General features: G+C 38.2%; 1 protein-coding gene across 1 annotated transcript in view; it reads right to left on the reverse strand.

Moving 5' to 3' along the window:
- ADSS2 (adenylosuccinate synthase 2) overlaps positions 1 to 16,976 on the reverse strand; it is a 55,552-nt gene that overhangs the window by 19,650 nt on the left and 18,926 nt on the right. The window contains exons 5-6 of the mRNA XM_012751300.2: positions 519 to 585; positions 139 to 246 (exon numbers count right to left, since the gene is read on the reverse strand). Of these exons, the coding sequence (XP_012606754.1) occupies positions 139 to 246; positions 519 to 585 (175 nt within the window). The remainder of the gene's footprint in view (positions 1 to 138; positions 247 to 518; positions 586 to 16,976) is intronic.

Here is a 16,976-nt window from a genome sequence, read left to right on the forward strand (position 1 = left end):
AATAACCAGTATTTCAAATTTTAAAAAAGCCAACCACCACTATTTAACTAGAATACTGATTTTATCATCTTGCACTCTGGATTTTAAACATTCTAAAAACCCATTCATTCTTTCAACTTTGAAACACAACTTAGTTACCTCTCAGAGAAGCCATCAAAGTCATAAACAAGATCGCACATCCTAAGTCCACTTCGAGCAGCTTTGGAAGAATAAACTGGGCCAATGCCCTTTTTTGTGGTACCCAAACTTAAAAACAAATCAAAACAAACTGAGTCAGATGAGAAAGAAGTAATAGGTCTTGTGGTCATATCATCACAAAAAATAAAGTTACATATGATTATTTTCTGTTTATGCTATTTTCTATAAGCATATTTTCACAATCCTATTGATTTTCTTTAAAAGCTAAACAGGATATTCCAATACTTATTTTTCTTAAACTTAGGACCTAGAATTTAAATATAAGATCTGAATATGCTTAAACTGTACCCCCTCTCTCCTTCCCCCACCAAAAATCATACTTTTTTCCTGCCTGTTCTTGTCGCTGTTGTTCCTGGATGCCATCAGCAGCTTGATGAAAGTCAAACACTAAGGGGAATAAAATAAAATCACAGTTGTTGAAACAAAGATAATATAAGAAAACAAATCATATTGTATTTATTGTTGCATTATGAACAATTACATAAATTTTTAAAAGTGATAATGGCAGAAGATTAGATTGCAAATAAATATGAAAATATGCCTGATCTTTCACTCTGACTTAATGTAGTCTGTTATTTTAAAAGTGAGTTAATAAAGGCCGGGCGCGGTGGCTCACGCCTGTAATCCTAGCTCTCTGGGAGGCCGAGGCGGGCAGATTGCTCGAGGTCAGGAGTTCAAAACCAGCCTGAGCAAGAGCGAGACCCCGTCTCTACTATAAATAGAAAGAAACTAATTGGCCAACTAATATATATAGAAAAAATTAGCCGGGCATGGTGGCTCATGCCTGTAGTCCCAGCTACTTGGGAGGCTGAGACAGAAGGATCGCTTGAGCCCAGGAGTTTGAGGTTGCTGTGAGCTAGGCTGACGCCATGGCACTCACTCTAGCCTGGGCAACAAAGCGAGACTCTGTCTCAAAAAAAAAAAAAAAAAAAGTGAGTTAATAAGAGGGTAGGTAATTTTGGAACACCCTATCCTAAAATTCTATAAGTCTCAGTTTACAAAGACATCCTCTTTTCTTGTAGTTCTGGCCTCTATAAATCTAAGGATCATTTTGACAGCTCCTTCTTCTTCATTAGTCTCAAGCTTCCATCATCTCTCACCTAATGTAGTCTCTAAATTCTTTAACCACTTCCAGACCAACGTCCACTATAGTCAATAGTCACGGATGAACACGCACAGTGCCTTTAGCCGACAGCCGTGATGTGACTTTTCTAATTTTTCATTTATCAAAATAAAATTGTGAACATTTAAAAATAATGCAATAAAAACATATATGTATATGTTACCTATTTTGATTTACATTACAAGTAAAGCTGCCTGTAAAGTAAAACAAGCTTTTAGTGCTTTAAAGCTTTCCTCATCACACAAGAACAAAACAGATTCGTCGTCAATGCACAGCACAAACTATCGTGCGGACTATGACTACCGGCTGTGGGCAAGGTTTCGCGGCCGGTGAGCACTGTACTAAAGTGGTTAATAATGCAGCCAAAAGCACCTTTCCAAGACAGAAATATGATGTTACCACTCCCCTGCCCTTAAAACTTAATGGTTTTCCATTGCTCTACAAAAAGAGACAAAACTCTTTTATATGGCCTCCTTGCATAACCTGAGCTTTCATCTTGCACTATGCTCTGCTGTGCTCTCTCCCTCCACTCTGGTCACACTGGCATTCTTTACAGTCTTCAGCTACCAGGCATAATATACTACCACATGAACTACGCCTCCTCCTAAACCTACATGCACGCTCATCCTCTCTCTCCGAGCAATACTCTATTGGGACCGTGCCAGTTTAGCTTACTAGTTGATTTCCTGCGCCAACAATTTCTCAAATATTTCACTGATTGAATAAATAGCTAGTTTATAGATGAGGTGGACCTATAATTTTGGGTCTCTAAACTTTTATCCACGGTTTCTTGTTTCGTTTTCTTTTGTTTTTAAAAGGTTTGTGGGAATATAATTTACATACCATAAAATTCACCCATTTAAAATGAACAATTCAATAATTTTTAGCATATTTAATCATGGCTTCTTTTCACTAATAATGTCATTGTTTCCAAATAATTAAGTTGAAATGTGTAGATGCTAAACAGACTGATATAAGGTTCTTAGAATTAGTGGTAGCATTTACAAAAGAACTATTAGAATGGCCGGGTGCCAAGGATTGCACTCTGGGAGGCCAAGGGAGGAGGATCACTCAAGGTCAGAAGTTCAAAACCAGCCTGAGCAAGAGTGAGACCCCATCTCTACTAAAAATAGAAATAAATTAATTGGCCAACTAAAAATATATAGAAAAAGTTAGCCGGGGCATGGTGGCACATGCCTGTAGTCCCAGCCACTCGGGAGGCTGAGGCAGAAGGATTGCCTGAGCCCAGGAGTTTGAGGTTGCTGTGAGCAAGGCTGACGCCACAGCACTCTAGCTTGGGCAACAGAGTGAGACTCTGCACCCACACACCCCCACCAAAAAAAGGGAACTATTAGAACACTAATGTTGTCTAGATGGTGAAGCTATAATAGAAAGTATGATAAAACTACCCTTTAATTAACCCTAGCCCCTAACCCATGTAAGTACTCTTCCCTAATTCCCTCCTTTTGAGACACTACTATAACTGTCAAGGTAGTCCTCCCCCATTTGGCAAGGTTAGTAACCAAAGCTTTGGTTTTTTTGTGGTTTTGTTTGTTTGTTTGTTTCTGAGACAGAGTCTCGCTCAGTCACCCTGCCTAGAGTGCAGTGGCATCAGCACAGCTCACAGCAACTTCAAACTCCTGGGCTCAAGCGATCCTCTTGCCTCAGCCTCCCAAGTAGCTAGGACTACAGGTGCTCACCACCATGCCCGGCTAATTTTTTCTATTCTTAGTAGAGGCGGGGCCTCACTCTTGCTCAGGCTGGTCTCAAACTCCTTAGCTCAAGTCATCCTCCCACCTTGGCTAGGGAATCCACAGTGCTAGGATTACAGACATGAACCATGGCAGCCAACCAATAACCAACGAATAAGCTTTGTATGACCAACAGGTTTCCCTGGTGCTCTTAGCAGGGGAGTGTTGTCACTTTGTACACTGATTAGTTATATTACAGAAGTTAAATTAGTACTATGTAATTTAAAATTATCTAGTAAATTAGTATCTGTCTCAGTGCCACAGAACTAAATAACAGTAACATCTTTAAAATTATATTGGCATACTGTGCACCAAAAGACATCTACAAGAATGTTCAGAGCAACATTATTTATAATAACTCAATATTGGAAACAACTCAAATTTTAATCAATGGTAGAATGGATGGATAAATTATAGAATATGCATATTATGGAATACTATGTAGGAATAAAAAAGAATAAAATACTGTTCTATGTAACAATAATGAATCTCACTATATTTTAAGGTAGATAGTGATTAAATGGGCAAAAATTGTGCATTTTGTTTTATTAGGTAGTACTTTAACACGTTCACTTACTTCTAAAACATAGATTCTAGACCTTGGCCAATAAACAGCTATAATATGCTAGAGGGATTAGTTTATAATCATGTTCCCATCTTGTTGCCCAGACAATAACCTTACTTATTTACTTGAGGGGCCAGAATAGTTCATAAGAGCTGTTATTAACCCCTGACTTTGCACATCAGTTAGGACAAAATTGAGACCTTGGAGTATGTCATTTCATTTCTTGTGAATAAAAAGGCATTTGCATTTAAATATTCATTTTATTTTCTATGTTTAAAGAAGTTAAAAAGGCAACTGACAAGCCATAAATAAATGATAGAAAACAAGTGAATCATATTTTTTTAGAAATTAACTTAGTACCCTGGCATAAAGCTAATGCTTTCCTACATTTTTCTAGGCCCCAGAAGCTATCAGTGTAATCAGAATAATTACTTTTGCAGGGCTTCACCATGGCATGGAGCCTTAATGCTTCCATTAGTATTGTTTTGAAATAAAAGTCTTTCTCTGAAGTTGCTTTGAATATTTCTTCCATTTTCTACAGCCTAGATATTGAAAACAAAAAATGCTGCCTTGGGAGTTCAGTATAAGTGTAAAACTAAAGATAATTGTGATTAGTTGAGTATGGTGGTATGTGCCTGTAGTCCCAGGTGCTCAGGAGCTTGAGGTTGCTATGAGCTAGGCATATGCCATGACACTCTAGCCTAAGGGGAGGGGGAGGAGGAAGGGGAGAAAGGAGAGGGGAGGGGAGGGGAGGGGAGGGGAGGGGAGGGGAGGAGAGAGGAGAGAGGAGAGAGGAGAAAACTGTGCACCTTTAATAGTTAAATTTTATTGCCACCATTTTATTTATTTTTATTATTCATTATAATAGTTAAGTTTTAACATGATTAATGTTATACTATATTCAGTGTGAGCCTCAGAACATTTAAAATCCACTTTGCTTGCTATCTTACACCTTGGAGGTGCTTACTCAACTGTCACATCTCAGTGAAGCCTCCCCAACCACTTTACCTAAAAGTTGTAGGTCCCCACCCACCTCTTCCAAACTGCCTGATCCTGCCTAGCTCCTTCTCCGATGTACTGTATCTCCTCAGAACTTGTCACTATGTGCCACGCTACATTTTACATATTTGTCTTGTTTATTATTTCTTTTTACTACTACACTATAAGCTCCATTAAGGGATTTTTTTTTTGTCCTTTCTACTGCTAAATCCTTAGTGTCCAGCACCACCTGGCAGAGAAGGCATTTAATAGATTTATTTATTTATTATTTATTTATTTATTTATTTATTTATTTATTTATTTATTTATTTATTTATTTATTTATTTATTTTTTTTGAGACAGAGTCTCGCTTTGTTGCCCAGGCTAGAGTGAGTGCCGTGGCATCAGCCTTGCTCACAGCAACCTCAAACTCCTGGGCTCAAGCAATCCTGCTGCCTCAGCCTCCCAAGTAGCTGGGACTACAGGCATGCGCCACCATGCCCAGATTAATTTTTTTCTATATATATGTTAGTTGGCCAATTAATTTCTTTCTATTTATAGTAGAGACAGGGTCTTGCTCTTGCTCAGGCTGGTTTCGAACTCCTGACCTCGAATAATCCGCCCGCCTCGGCCTCCCAGAGTGCTAGGATTACAGGTGTGAACCACCGCGCCCAGCCTTAATAGTTATTGAATGAAAGGACAGACACCAAACAAATCTGGATTTCATATTTTTAAAAGTTTTATAATAGTCTCAACCATTTCTCAGGCCATATTCCCTTTATATTACAAATTTAGTTATGAGATTCATCAAAAGATTAATGTAATAGGTCCTTGCATAGTTGCTTAAGTATGTTAATGTAAAGAACTGGCCAACAACTTTTAAATTTCTCTACAAAAATTGACTGTTTTAAGCAAAAATGTTAACAATGTTATCATGGAGTTTATAACATAATATAGAGGTAAAATGTATGACAATAGCACAAAGGACTGGACAAGAGAAATGGAAGCATTCTATCGTAAGAACCTTATATTACAAGTGAAATATTATTAATTGAAGGTAAATCATGTTAAGTTAAAGATCCATATCATAAACCCAAGAGCAACTACCAAATTTCATAAAATAAGAGGTATAGCTAATAAGCTAAGAGTCAACATAATATTAAAAATACTCAGTCTAAAAGAAAACAGGAAAACTAAAAACAATAAGGATAGATGAAACATAGAAAACAAAGCAGATATAAATCCAACCATACTGACAATTAACTACACTAAAAGTAAATGGTCAAAATATTTCAATTAAAAGGCAGATTGTCACAATGAATAAAATGCAAGACCCTACCATACTTTGTCTACAAGAAAGGCACCATAAGTCTAAAGACACAAACAGGTTAAAGATTATTAGAGGATGGAAAGAGATTATATCATGCAAATATTAATAAAAAAAAAAAAAAAAAAAAAACTCTGGCCGGGCGCTGTGGCTCACGCCTGTAATCCTAGCTCTTGGGAGGCCGAGGCGGGCGGATTGCTCAAGGTCAGGAGTTCAAAACCAGCCTGAGCAAGAGCGAGACCCCGTCTCTACTATAAATAGAAAGAAATTAATTGGCCAACTGATATATATATAAAAAATTAGCCGGGCATGGTGGCGCATGCCTGTAGTCCCAGCTACCCGGGAGGCTGAGGCAGAAGGATCACTCGAGCCCAGGAGTTTGAGGTTGCTGTGAGCTAGGACGCCACGGCACTCACTCTAGCCTGGGCAACAAAGCGAGACTCTGTCTCAAAAAAAAAAAAAAAAAAACTCTAGTAGCTATAATAATATCAAAGTAAATTTCACAATATGAAATGTTACCTTAAAGAGGACATTTCATAATGATGAAGGGGTTAATTAAACAAAATCAGAATTTTAAACATGGATGTACCTATTAGAGCTTCAAAGTGCATGAAGCAAAAACTAATAGACTTGAAAAGAGAAATAGAAGAATCCATAATTATCATTGGAGGTTTCAATACTTCACTCTCAGTAATCAACAGAGAGTGAAGATCAAAAATCAGCTGGGATGTAGAAAATTTGAACACTATTAAATTATTTGATTTAATTCACATTTAAGGAACACTCTACTCAACAAGAGCAGAACACATATTCTAAGTGTATGAAAAATATTAACCAAAACAGACCATATACTGGGCCTTAAAATGAGTCTCAACAAATGTAAAGAGATCGAGATCACACAGAGTATATTCTCTCTTCACAACAAAATTAAATTAGAAATAAATAATAGAGTGAAATCATGAAAATATTCTAATAATTGGAAACATAAAATCATACTGAATAACTTATGAATCAAAATACAAATCACAGCCGGGCATAGTGGCTCACACCTATAATCCTAGCACTCTGGGAGGCCAAGGCGGATGGATTGTTTGAGCTCAGGAGTTCGAAACCAACCTGAGCAAGAGCGAGATCCCGTCTCTACTAAAAAAAAAAAATAGAAAGAAATTAGCTGGACAACTAAAAAAAAAATATATATATATATATGTGTGTGTATATATATATATATATAAATTAGGCATGGTAGCGCACCTCTAGCTCCAGCAACTCAGGAGGCTGAGGGAGGAGGATTGCTTGAGCCCAGGAGTTTGAGGTTGCAGTGAGCTAGGCTAACGCCATGGCATTCTAGCCCAGGCAAGAGTGAGACTCTGTCTCAAAAAAATAAATAAAAATCACAAAGAAATTACAAATTATATTGAACCGAATGGAAAGAAACATACAAAATGTCATTATTTGTGGAATGTAGCTAAAGTAGTGCTAGAGGAACATGTATAGCTTTAAATGCTTACATTAAAAAAGAAAAACCTACAGTTAATAATCTTAGCTTCTGAAGATGGCGGACGAATAACACTGCTAGACAGAGTGTCTCTGCAGAAAAGACAGATTCTAACAGAAATTAGAGGAAAGCAAGAAGACGAGCATACAGCGGACAAAGGCCGGAAGGAGGGGTACCTGAGACCCCAGGAGACTCCACGGGAGGAGGCTGCGGAGGAGAACTGGAGGCTGAGACCACCGGAGCAGCCCGGAGACCAGCGGCAAGGGAAGGTGGATTTGCTGTTTCCCCTCCCCTGCATTTGGGACTGCTGGTGGGCTCCCCAGCGGGTGGAGAGACCTGCGGACACCAGCCTAGAGACTGCCGCCGCCTGCCAACAGTGAGCCTGTAGCAGACGTGGCACCAGGTTCCCAACTTCCTCCGGGCACCTCCGTGCGCACAGACCCGAGCCGCGCGACAGGCGCCATATTGCGTCCTCCTCCCCTCCGCAGACCCTACCCGCGGCTGCCCAGAGAGACAATACAGCCACCAGCCGGAGGCACCTCCAGGGAACGGGACCTTCCCGTTTGGGACCCTACACCTGACTCAGGGGAACTCAGACTGTGAAATCCCTACCCGCCCGCCCTCCCAGGTGCTGCTGGCACCGTGTTCCCAGGAGAACGGTGCCGACTCAGAGGCTGAGAGACATAGACCCAGCTTGGGCTCCTTGTGGGTGAATTGGGACCGGAAATCCTCTCCCTGGTGGGGATACAGTTTGAACTCTGGGACCCAGAGGTCGGACCTGCAGACCAGATCCCCTGCACCAAGGGCTAGCATTGCCCGGGGCACAGAAGGGTTATATGTGAACAGCCTACTGAGGTGTGTGTGCCTCCAGGGGCGGATCGGCGTCCTAGAGGGCAACCCTCCTCCCAGGAGGAGGCCGTGCACCCAACCCAGGTGGCCTTCCTGTGCAGGGAACCTCCCCGCCAGCATCACAGTCCGGGGAGGCCTGGTGGCTTGTGGTCTGGCCTGCTGGCAGAGGCCCAGGAGTAGCTGCGGAGTTGGGGAGGGTGGAAAGAAGCCAGGCCCGCTCCAGACTGTGGGTCTCAGACAGCGCCACTCCCACACCCAGACTTTCTGGCTGAGCGGGACCATTCCAGCCCCACCCTGACAGCTTTCCCTGGAAGAAGAGAACAGAACTTTGACCCCTGCTAACGGCCTGAGGGCAGGCTTACCCAACCCAGCTCCGCCCAGAACAAGAGCTGATAACAGGACACAAAATCAACAGTATAGCCTGTTCCTCCAAGCAAACGCCACCTACTGACAGGGACGGCATCTTGCACAGCCTTTCCACGGCACCCACTGACTCAATATACAGGGAGTGGCCCAATTTCACCCACAGACACCACCTAACGCCTCAGAAACTAAACAAGGTGTGTGAATACCCAAACAATAACCTAAGGAAAGAAACAACAACTGATTGACATGGGAAGAAATCAGCGAAAGAACTCAGGAAATATGAAGAAGCAAACGGAAAACACACCCCCAAAGAGGATCACCAGCCCCCTAGAAACGGACACCAACCAAAATCAGGCAACCAATATGACAGAAGAGGAATTTCGTATGTGGATCATAAGAACACTCACCCAGCTGCAACAACAACTCAATAACCAACACAAAGAAACCACAAAAAGTCTCCAGGATATGGGAAAAGAAATAGACACAATGAAGAAAAGTGTAACCGAACTCCTGGAAATGAAGAATCAATTCAAGGAACTACAAAATACAGTGGAAAGTCTCAAGAACAGGGTAGATCAAACAGAAGAAAGAATCTCAGAGATTGAAAATAACACCCTCCAATTAAATAAATCAGTCACAGAAATAGAGCAGAGAAACAGAGAAAAGAGCAAAGCCTACAAGAGCTGTGGGATTATATGAAGAAACCTAATGTGAGAGTCCTAGGGTTACAAGAAGGGGAAAAAGACAACACTCAAGGGTTGGACAAGCTGTTTGAAGATATAATAGAGGAAAATTTCCCAGGCCTTGCTCAAAATCTTGATATACAAGTTCAAGAAGCTCAGAGGGCCCCTGGGAGATTCAACGCAAACAGGAAGACGTCACGACATGCAGTCATCAGACTGACCAAAATATCAACTAAAGAGGCCCTTCTAAGAGCTGTAAGACAAAAGAAGCAAGTAACATACAAGGGAAAGCCAATTCGAATAACATCAGACTTCTCTAATGAGACTTTACAAGCAAGGAGAGACTGGGGACCCATTCTCACTCTTTTGAAACAAAACAATGCCCAGCCTAGAATATTATTCCCTGCAAAACTAAGCTTCGTATATGAAGGATAAATAAAAACATTCTCAGACAAGCAAAGGCTCAGAGAATTCACCAAGACAAGACCAGCCCTACAAGAAGTACTTAAAACAGTGTTATGCACGGAACATCATAATAATAACCCACGAATATAAAAACAACCAAAACCCAAAGATATTAAAGGCCAGATATTACAATGGCTCAAGACAGAAATCATAGCAACAATATCCAACCCAACAGAATGATCAGTAATCTACCTTACCTATCAGTTCTCTCAATAAATGTGAATGGCTTAAACTCTCCACTCAAGAGACATAGGCTGGCTGAATGGATAAGAAAATACAGGCCAAGTATATGCTGTCTTCAGGAAACACATCTAACCTGCAAGGATGCATATAGACTAAAAATAAAAGGGTGGAGATCAATATTCCAAGCAAATAGAAGCCAAAAGAAGGCTGGTGTGGCAGTTCTAATTTCAGACAATTTAGTTTTGAAACCAACAAAAATAGTGAAAGACAAAGAGGGTCATTATATAATGGTGAAGGGCACAGTCCAACAAGAAGAGATAACAATTTTAAATATATATGCACCCAACTTAGGTGCACCCAGATTCATAAAGCAAACCTTACTGGAGCTAAGCAAATGGATTAATAGCAACTCCATAATCGCCGGAGATTTCAACACCCCACTGACGGCACGAGACAGATCCTCCAAACAGAAAATTAATAAATAAATAATGGACTTAAACAAAACTCTAGAACAATTGGGTCTGACAGACATCTACAGAACATTCTACCCAAAATCCACTGAATATACGTTCTTCTCATCAGCTCACGGGACATTCTCTAAGATTGACCATATCCTAGGACACAAAGAAAATCTCAAGAAATTTAAAAAAATAGAAATCATACCATGTACCTTCTCAGATCACAGTGGAATAAAACTAGAAATCAACCCTAACAGAAACTCACATTTCTACACAAAAACGTGGAAATTAAACAACCTCCTACTAAATGATTACTTCGTAAATGAAGAAATCAAGACGGAAATAAAAAAAGTTCTATGAAGAAAACGACAATGGAGAGACAAGTTATCAACTCCTCTGGGACACAGCTAAAGCAGTTCTGAGAGGAAAGTTTATCTCCATAAATGCCTATAACCAAAAGACAAGAAGATCACAAATAGACAATCTAATGAAACGACTCAAAGAGCTGGAAAAAGAAGAACAGACCAACCCCAAACCCAGCAGAAGAAGTGAAATCAACAAGATCAAATCAGAATTAAACGAAATTGAAAACAGGAAAGCTATTCAGGAGATTAATAAAACAAAAAGTTGGTTCTTTGAAAAAATAAACAAAATTGACACACCATTGGCTAAGCTAACGAAAAGCAGAAAAGAGAAATCTCTAATAAGCTCCATCAGGAATAAAAAAGGAGATATCACAACTGATCCCAAAGAGATACAAGATACAATTTATGAATACTACAAAAATCTTTATGCACACAAACTGGAAAATGTGGAGGAAATGGACAAATTTCTAGAAACACACAGCCTCCCTAGGCTCAACCAGGAAGAAATAGATTCCCTGAACAGACCAATCTCAACAGCTGAAATAGAAACAGCAATTAAAAATCTCCCTAAAAAGAAAAGTCCCGGTCCAGATGGCTTCACACCTGAATTTTACCATACTTACAAAGAAGAACTAGTACCTATCTTGCAGAAACTATTCCACAACATCGAGAAGAACGGAAACCTCCCCGACACCTTTTATGAAGCGAATATTACTCTGATACCCAAACCAGGAAAGGATGCAACAAAAAAAGAAAACTACAGACCCTAATGAATATAGATGCAAAAATTTTCAACAAAATCTTAGCTAACCGAATCCAGACGCTTATCAAAAAAATAATCCACCACGACCAAGTGGGCTTCATCCCAGGGATGCAGGGATGGTTCAACATACGTAAATCTATAAATGCAATTCACCACATAAACAGAAGCAAAAACAAAGACCACATGATCCTTTCAATAGATGCAGAAAAAGCTTTTGACAAAATTCAACACCTTTTCATGATACGAACACTTAAGAAAATCGGCATAGAAGGGACATAGCTAAAAATGATACAAGCCATATATGACAGACCCATAGCCAACATCATACTGAATGGGGAAAAATTGAAATCATTCCCACTTAAAACTGGAACCAGACAAGGCTGCCAACTATCTCCACTTCTGTTCAACATAGTGCTGGAAGTCTTGGCTACAGCAATCAGACAGGAAAATGGAATCAAAGGTATCCAAATAGGGGCAGAAGAGATCAAACTTTCACTGTTTGCTGATGATATGATATTATATTTAGAAAACCCCAAAGATTCAACCAAGAAACTCCTGGAACTGATCAATGAATTTAGTAAAGTCTCAGGATACAAAATCAATACACAGAAATCAGAGGCATTCATATACGCCAACAACAATCTAATTGAGAACCAAATTAAAGACTCAATTCCCTTCACAATAGCAACAAAGAAATTAAAGTACCTAGGCATATACTTAACCAAGGAGGTAAAAGACCTCTACAGGGAGAACTATGAAACACTGAGGAAGGAAATAACAGAGAATGTAAACAGATGGAAATCCATACCACGCTCGTGGATCGGCAGACTCAATATCATCAAAATGTCTATACTACCCAAACTGATCTACAGATTCAATGCAATACCTATTAAAATCCCATCAGCATTCTTCACAGATATAGAAAAAATAATTTTACGCTTCGTATGGAACCAAAGAAGACCCCGAATATCAAGAGCAATTCTAGGCAACAAAAACAAAATGGGAGGCATTAATATGCCAGATATCAAACTATACTACAAAGCTGTAGTAATTAAATCAATATGGTATTGGCACAAAAATAGGAATATTGACCAGTGGAACAGATCTGAGAATCCTGATATAAAACCATCCTCATATAGCCATCTAATCTTTGACAAAGCAGACAAAAATATACGCTGGGGAAAAGAATCCCTTTTCAATAAATGGTGCTGGGAAAACTGGATAGCCACCTGTAGAAGGCTAAAACAGGACCCACACCTTTCACCTCTCACAAAAATCAACTCACGCTGGATAACAGACTTAAACCTAAGGTATGAAACTATTAGAACTCTAGAGGAAAAAGTTGGAAACACTCTCCTAGACATCGGCCTGGGCAAAGAGTTTATGAAGAAGTCCCCAAAGGCAATCACAGAAACAACAAATATAAATAAATGGGACATGATCAAACTACAAAGCTTCTGCACAGCCAAAGAAATAGTCATGAAAGTAAACAGACAACCTACAGAATGGGAGAAAATTTTTGTATCCTATGCATCCAATAAGGGACTGATAACTAGAATATACTTAGAACTCACAAAAATCAGTAAGAAAAAATCAAATAACCCTATTAAAAAGTGGGCAAAGGACTTGAACAGAAACTTTTCTAAAGAAGACAGAAGAATGGCCAACAAACATATGAAAAAGTGCTCAACATCTCTAATCAGGGAAATGCAAATGAAAACCACAATGAGATATCACTTAACCCCAGTGAGAATGGCCTTTATCAAAAAAACTCCAAACAATAAATGCTGGCATGGATGCGGAGAGAGAGGAACACTCCTACACTGCTGGTGGGACTGCAAACTAGTTCAACCTCTGTGGAAAGCAATATGGAGATATCTTAAAGCGATACAAGTGATTCTACCATTTGATCCAGCAATCCCATTGCTGGGCATCTACTCAAAAGATCCAATGACACTCTACAAAAAAGACACCTGCACTCGAATGTTTATAGTAGCACAATTCATAATTGCAAGGCTGTGGAAACAGCCCAAGTGTCCATCAATCCAAGAATGGATTAATAAAATGTGGTATATGTATACCATGGAGTACTATTCAGCTCTAAGAAACAATGGTGATATAGCACATCTTATATTTTCCTTGTTAGAGCTGGAACCCATACTATTAAGTGAAGTTTCCCAAGAATGGAAAAACAAGCACCACATATACTCACCAGGAAATTGGTATTAACTGAACAGCACCTAAGTGGTCACATAGGTACTACAGTAATAGGGTATTGGGCAGGTGGGAGGGGGGAGGGGGGTGGGTATATACATACATAATGAGTGAGATGTGCACCATCTGGGGGATGGTCATGCTGGAGACTCAGACTTGTGGGGGGAGGGGGGGAAATGGGCATTTATTGAAACCTTAAAATCTGTACCCCCATAATATGCCGAAATAATAATAATAATAATAATAATAATCTTTGCTTCTAAAGAAGCTAGAAAAGAGCAAATTAAAACCAAGTAGAACGTGCAAAGAGCTAAAACCAATGAAGTAGAAAATAGAGAAAATCAACAACAAAACCAAATGCTTATTTTGGGTGGGGGGGAATCAATAAAATAGATACCAGGAATGAAAGAGAGACATCACATACAAAAGTTAAAAGGATAATATGCCAATATTATTGAAAACCTTATACCAATAATTTGACAGGTTAGATGAAATTCCTTAAAAAAACATAAATTATTAAAATTGACACAGAAAATAGGAAAATATAAATATCCCTATATTATCTCTCAGGATAAAAAACAGTACATTTTGACCAAGTTGGGTGGGGCACCTGAGTTAGGTGCAGGGTATATACATATATATATTAAGAAAACATATACAATTCTTTCCTTCACAGACACAACCTTATGTGAGATGTTGTTTCTGTTTTACTGATGAGGGAGAACAAATGCCTGGGAGGTAAATAACCTGCCAGAGGACACATAATAAAAATTTGGATCCAGATCCCTAAAATTCAGAAGCTTATAATTTTTTTCTATTATACTATATTCCATATCACCCATCACACTTTATAAAGACTTAATCTCACATTATGGGAAAAAATTTTAAATCCTTAGAAATTAATATTTTAAGCATCTATGTACCAGATCCCGTGCTCAGTTCTGAAATGAGTTCTAATGCCATACATTACAATGGAGCTTATATTAAAGAACTGTCCTTTCGGTCCTAGATTAGAGGACAAAGTCCCTGAAGTGGTTTTACAGCAATGCTTCTCAGCCAATTTTCCAGCTATTTGATTTTTTAAATGACACCATTCATTCCATGTCCCCATTATAGAATCGAATATATTAAAATATATGTTTTACAGGCTTTTTAATACTATACATTTTAAGGTATACACATATTATTACACGTTACTATTAACACTTAAATTTTAGTCTGAGCTTATCTTCTCTAGGCTCAGTTCTCTTCTATCAGAAATACTTTCCTTTAAGGATATACATTTATGAAAAAGAAAAAATAAATAAAATACTTAATGATAATATTAATTCACCTTTGTTATGGTTTAAACCACATTATTTTCCTGTTACTCTGAGCCTTTTGACCCCTTGGCATTACTACTTTATTTGTTTTTTGGTAGTCTAAAGTAGTTAAGTAACTTGCATAACCACCATGTTGTACCCAAAGATGCAAACTGTCAAGTGATGATCCAAAGCATTTGCAATGAAGAAGGAAGGTGGAGAATCCAGATGCGAACACAGATATGTCTCTTACCACAATGCTCTTTTCAACAGACTGATATCATCAGTATATATTTATATACAGCCAAACTATTTGATAATATACACAAATGCAATATGTTACTCAAAGGACAGATATTAGGTATTATCCTGTTTTGTAATCCTAAATTATAGTATGCTGATTATGATACTGAATTTCACAGAGCAGACAACAAAGGACCATCAGAAGATTCTGAAGATAAGTAGTTTTTATCATCTAACACGGTGGCTTATTTTATCTACAAGACTGGGGTAATGAATACCAAAAGACTACACATAAAAACCATGAAAGGAAAAGATGTCTATTGGTAACAGAATAAAATAAAGTTAATGAGTAGTGAGTGTAAACAGACAAAAATACCACAAAAGTACTTCATGAAAGTATTTTTCCTTACATACCTAAGAGACTGTTGGTACAAAAAAATACTAACACTATATTGCTTTTTATATCACAGCACTACAGTGAGACATAAAAGTTCTAAGATAAGCTAATAACCAAAAATATTTTTAAAATCAGAAGCTTAAAATGGGCAACAAAAATGACAACCTCCTTCCTCTGGAAAGCAAAACAAAACACTTTTGTCCTTATCCAAATTGCATGCTATTATTGGGACTGCAAAGCTTCTTTATTTCTTTTGTTTTTGCTCTTGGTTATGTATCTATGCTATTAATTATTCCAGAAATATAAAACATTCCATTTAAATAAAAGTACTACTGATAATATTTTCATAGTTTAAATACAGCCAGGTGAAATATAAACCACACACAAGCCTATTTTGTTTTATGGAAAATATGGACACATTCCACATTTTATCCAGTCACACTAACAAACAGCTATCAAAGTCTTGTGTTCAAGGGTAACCAGCCTACTCAGACAATATATTAGATTATATATATTAATATAAAAATGTTTTGCAGTAAAAATTAAAAATTGTTCTTTTCAGATTTTATAAAATAAAAAGAAGCCTGTGGCAAACAACGTAATGAAGAAGAGGACATTTTCACATAAAAACTTTATGTTAAATCCAGTACAGTTTACTTCAAATAAATGACTTTATTGGGTTACTAAGATTATGCACAGGATTTAAGTCTACAGCTCTTATCTAGATGCACTGTTATTTAATTTCTGTACTTGACTGAGAAATACTGTAAGAACCTTGAGGAGCTTGCCTTTTAAATAGAGGTCAGTTACTAAAACTAGAACAGCTATTGCCTCAGTACAAATACCTATTTAAATATAATTTAAGAGTTTGGATCAATCATATAGTTGGTTTATACTACAGCGTTTATACTTCTTATTTCTCTTCCCTGATTATTCCTGTGTATAATCTTAGCACCCCAATAAAATAACTTATTTGAAGTAAATAATCTCTTAACCATGACATTTTATAACTCCAGAAATAGGATAATAGGGAAGAAGACCCCAAATTTATTGGTAGTGGTTGAAATGAATAATTTTAGAATCCAGTTTGCTCTAACTAATGGAGAAGAATAGTCTGAATAAAGTCTGAATCATTTAAAAAGCAGTAATTATTACTAGGTGTTGAAGACTCCAAAGGTGGGTAGGAGGTAAGGGATGAAAAGTCACCCATTAGGTACAATGTACACGATCTGGGTGACAAGTGCACTAAAA

Source organism: Microcebus murinus, chromosome 19, assembly GCF_040939455.1.
Source record: "Microcebus murinus isolate Inina chromosome 19, M.murinus_Inina_mat1.0, whole genome shotgun sequence".
Taxonomy (NCBI): Eukaryota; Metazoa; Chordata; class Mammalia; order Primates; family Cheirogaleidae; genus Microcebus; species Microcebus murinus.